The following is a 4,412-nucleotide window of genomic DNA, read 5'->3' as shown; positions in this document are numbered from 1 at the left end:
CCAGTTCTGTCACTAATGAATGAGTTGTGGGACCTTGACCAGGTCCTTTCACCTCTCTGAGCCTCTTGTTTCATTATCTTTCCAGAGAAGGTGGGTGTAAATTAGATAATTTTTATTTTCCACTGTTAACATTCCATAGTATTATAATTCAAAATCCCTAGAGTAGGAAATTCCCAACTCAGCAGAGTGGGTGGGGTCCTTGTTTTCTCCTCTGCAGTTCCCAGGTCACTGAAAACTCAAGGCTGTAGCCTATGGGTCATTTTCCTAAGCAAATGTGTACCACAGTTGAGTCCTTTAGGGACAGGGAGAGGAGACACAGGCTCCAGGGGGTGTGCAATGGAAATGACCAGAGAAAGAACCAGAGAAAGTGCCTGGTAGGTGCAGGAAAGTTTTGAGGCATAGTGCAGGGATAGGACTTGGGTAGGGCATGAAGTGGGCTTGAAGATTCCAGAGGTAAGGCTGAGGCATTATTGAAAATATGGGCCCTAGAAGCCAGACTTTTGTCACATGGAGACAGATTCTCCCCCAAATTTCGGCAACACCCCGTCAGGGTCTTGAATTAACTCATATGTATTTATTCAGTATTCACCTGCCCTTCTGGGAGCAATTCCTACCTATCAGGCATATGACGGTAAGACGTTGACTCTGCTAAGGAAAGCTATGGGGGGACAGACAAGTAGACCCCTGATTGGGATGGGGGATGTTGTAGTTGCCAGGCAGAAGTATGCAGGGGTACAGGAATAAGAGGCGATGTGCCAGGTGAGTCTTAGGAGATGTCCACCAAGGCCAAGAGGACCGGGTGGGCTGACATGCTCGGCATGGGAGGGGGCCTCGCCACGCGCCATGGCGCCTGTTCCCTGCCGCACGCGGTGAGGGCCCGGGCGCCCAGGCGCCCAGGCGCAGGCCCGGCCGCCCTCACGCGCCGACGGCGTCTCCCCCAGGAGTGTATCCAGGCCTGCAAGCTTGACCTCTCGGCGGAGACGCCAGTGTTCCCTGGCAACGGCGACGAGCAGCCACTGACTGAGAACCCCCGGAAGTACGTCATGGGCCACTTCCGCTGGGACCGCTTCGGCAGCCGCAACAGCAGTAGCGGCGCGGGGCAGAAGCGCGAGGAGGAGGTCGCGGCGGGTGAAGGCCGCGTCCCGGTGCCCGCCGGCGGCCCCGGTGCCCGCGGGGATGGCGCCGAGCCGGGCCCGCGCGAGGGCAAGCGCTCCTACTCCATGGAGCACTTCCGCTGGGGCAAGCCGGTGGGCAAGAAGCGGCGCCCGGTGAAGGTGTACCCCAACGGCGCCGAGGACGAGTCGGCCGAGGCCTTCCCCCTCGAGTTCAGGAGGGAGCTGGCCGGCCAGGGGCACGAAGCGGCGCTTGGCCCCGATGACACTGCCGAGCGCGAGGCGGCGCTGGCCGACCTCGAGCACGGCCTGCTGGTGGCAGGCGAGAAGAAGGACGACGGGCCCTACAGGATGGAGCACTTCCGCTGGGGCAGCCCGCCCAAGGACAAGCGCTACGGCGGCTTCATGACCTCCGAGAAGACCCAGACGCCCCTGGTGACGCTGTTCAAAAACGCCATCATCAAGAATGCCCATAAGAAGGGCCAGTGAGGGCGCAGTGGGGCACAGGGCCTTCTCCTCCTGGGAAGTCGACCCTAAAGCCCCCTGCCCTCGCCCACCCTGCTGCTGCAGATATTCAACCTCTTAAAGCTGTCTGTAGTTAAGAAATAAAGCCTTTCAAATTTCACATCTGACTCTGTGTAGACTGTGAATAAAATAAACATACATAGCATCAAATGAAAGCAGCATATATTTGAGAGGAAACATAATGGGTTCCACGTGATCAAGTGGTAGAATATTTCACGGGACGTAGATTGTGAGAATGGGAAGAAAATGTACTTCCTCCCCCTTCCCAGTAAGTGGATCTTCTGGGGACCCAATAGTTGGGTGATGGCTCAGGGTGGCTCCAGCACCCCTAGGACGGCTACGTTTTCCACCCTGCTGCACTGAGCGGGAAGGACTGCCCAGCTAGCAGACATGCTAAAAGGCAGGAGTCCTACAGGAGTGAGCTCGCCTCCCGCCCCCAACTCCCGTCCAGCTCCAAAGGCCTGTGGGGTGTCTGTTGAGGCCCATCCACACCTGGGAAGGCTCTGGGCTGTCACATGGGAAGCTGTGGTACTACCTCCCTGGCTCTAGTCCTGACTGTTCTAGCAATTTGTGTGACCTTAGGCAAGTTCTCGAACTTCTCCAAGATTTAGTTCTCTCATTTAATCTTCCCTTCCCAGCATGAGGATTATAGGAGAAAGTGGATGTGATCATTTTTTAATCACTGACAAGCTAAGTGTGAGAGCTGAGAGTTGGTACAGTTCCAGTTTGACTGCACCCCCAGGCTACTCAGATCTTCTCAAACACAGGGTCTCTCTCTCTCTCTGTCACCCCCAACTCCATGGAGACACACACACATCTGTTTAAATACAACATAACAGGCCGGGCACGGTGGCTCACGCGCTCTGGGAGGCCGAGGTGGGTGGATTGTTTGAGGTCAGGAGTTCGAAACCAGCCTGACCAAGAGCGAGACCCCGTCTCTACTATAAATAGAAAGAAATTAATTGGCCAACTAATATATATAGAAAAAATTAGCCAGGCATGGTGGAGTATGTCCGTGGTCCCAGCTACTCGGGAGGCTGAAGCAGAAGGATTGCTTGAGCCCAGGAGTTTGAGGTTGCTGTGAGCTAGGCTGACGCCACGACACTCACTCTAGCCTGGGCAACAAAGCAAGACTCTGTCTCAAAAAAAAAAAAAAAATACAACACAATATACACAGGTGCTTCTTCCAGCCCTTCAAGCTCAAGCCTTGATTGAGGTTCTCTGACCCTCTCTGTTCCTCCCAGCTGTGCCAAAGTTCCTTCCTCCCCACATTACCCAGCTCCACCTCTCCCTCCATAACAGCTTCCTAACCAACTGCTCTCTCCACCTCTAGTCGCTCTCCTCCGCAACCCATCATATGCAAATTCTTCATATTGATGTATACAAAGTCTTGCTTTCCCCACATTCCCTGGTTCAAGAGTCAAAACAGTGTCCTCACTCCAGTTTTCCATCAATTCCAAACCACTACTGGGCATGGCATGCAGGGCCCTTGTCAGCAGTTAGCAGGGCTCACTCTGCTTACCAATCCCTGTTCCCACGTTCGCCCACATGAAGGCTCTACCTCACACCTACTGCTCTTCTCACTGTTCTCCATCCTCCTGCACCTCCGCCTGGTGCCCCTGCCTTCCCCTGCCATTTTGAATGCTGCCCTTTTTTCCTTATGAGCCCAGGCTCAGGTCCTTTTCTGCTGGCAAAGTGGTGACCTCTCATTGTCAGTGTCTGTGCAGTCATCCCCCCTGCGCTGGGTGGCAAACTCCTTGCTGCGTGTGTGTCTTGCCCTCTCCTCTCTGGGAAATTCCAAGCTTCTCATGGCGTTTTCACAATGCTGGGGCCGCAGGTTTGCACATTTGTGCACATTTACAAAAGACTCACAGAGATGTATATGTCTACTACATGTATATGTTTACTACAACAGATAGACCAGTGGTCGGTATAGATTCAAGTTGGCTGAGAAGCATTTGTTACACTCACCCTTGCACTTACACATATACTCCTATATAATTTTGATGCTCTGGGAGTTCACAATGAAAGAAAATTGGAATGCACCCTGGGAAGTCCCGATGTGAAGAGAGTCAGAAAGCCAGATTTCTTATGACAAGGTCTCCCCGAGTGTGGGTTACATGAAATGGGCTAGAACGAAGAATGGCCCAGGTCTTCCTAACCGAGGATGCTCCCCTGCTGGGTATCCTGCGCCCTAGGTTCCCATTCTGGTGGCAGCCTCTCCCCTACACCCCCTCTCCGCTGAGGCAGGTAGAGTGATGGTCATGGGGGTGGCTAAATGTCAGTGGTACCGGGTTGCCATTTTCAGATTCCATTTGCATCTCAAAAAACCATTTACTTTAAAGAAATCAAATAGACAACCATGTGGTGACAACATTAACATTTATTTGAAAAGGGCATCACAGAGGCTCATTGGGAAATCACGACTAATAGTCCTAAAGAATGAGTGTGCTAAGAGTCCTTCTACCTACACTTCTTCCCACTCCCCTCTTTCCCTAAAATAAAACAAATGTGATTCAATGAGTTTGAAATACAGAAAACTGCCACAGGCACTAATTCTGCACTCACATATAAATACATCAGCTATTATATACATATATTGTCAACTACAAACTACATTACACACACATGCACACACATGAGCATGTACACACTCAGCCAGGCTGTGAAGGTCTAAATGGACACAGGCACGTTACGTCTGGGCTGCAGCATTTGCGGATTTACAACCCTGCACTCCCCAGAATCGACAGTCATGGAGGAAGAGCTCAAAGGGGC

At 52.4% G+C, this 4,412-nt stretch overlaps 1 protein-coding gene across 1 annotated transcript; it reads left to right on the top strand.

Moving 5' to 3' along the window:
• Positions 1–773: 773 nt before the first annotated feature.
• Positions 774–1,737, top strand: POMC (proopiomelanocortin). Its single transcript, XM_012788064.2, has one exon. It carries the CDS (start codon positions 774–776, stop codon positions 1,599–1,601), a length of 828 nt encoding a protein of 275 aa, XP_012643518.2. The 3' UTR covers positions 1,602–1,737.
• The last annotated feature ends 2,675 nt before the right edge of the window (positions 1,738–4,412 follow it).

Source organism: Microcebus murinus, chromosome 3 (assembly GCF_040939455.1).
Source record: "Microcebus murinus isolate Inina chromosome 3, M.murinus_Inina_mat1.0, whole genome shotgun sequence".
Taxonomy (NCBI): domain Eukaryota; kingdom Metazoa; phylum Chordata; class Mammalia; order Primates; family Cheirogaleidae; genus Microcebus; species Microcebus murinus.
The sequence above is the reverse complement of the archived record's forward strand: the minus strand, read 5'-3'. Positions and strand labels throughout refer to the sequence as shown.

What these genes read in the sequence shown, in the direction of transcription:
- POMC (XM_012788064.2), top strand. Translation starts at nt 774, where the DNA reads ATGTCCACCAAGGCCAAGAGGACCGGGTGGGCTGACATGCTCGGCATG.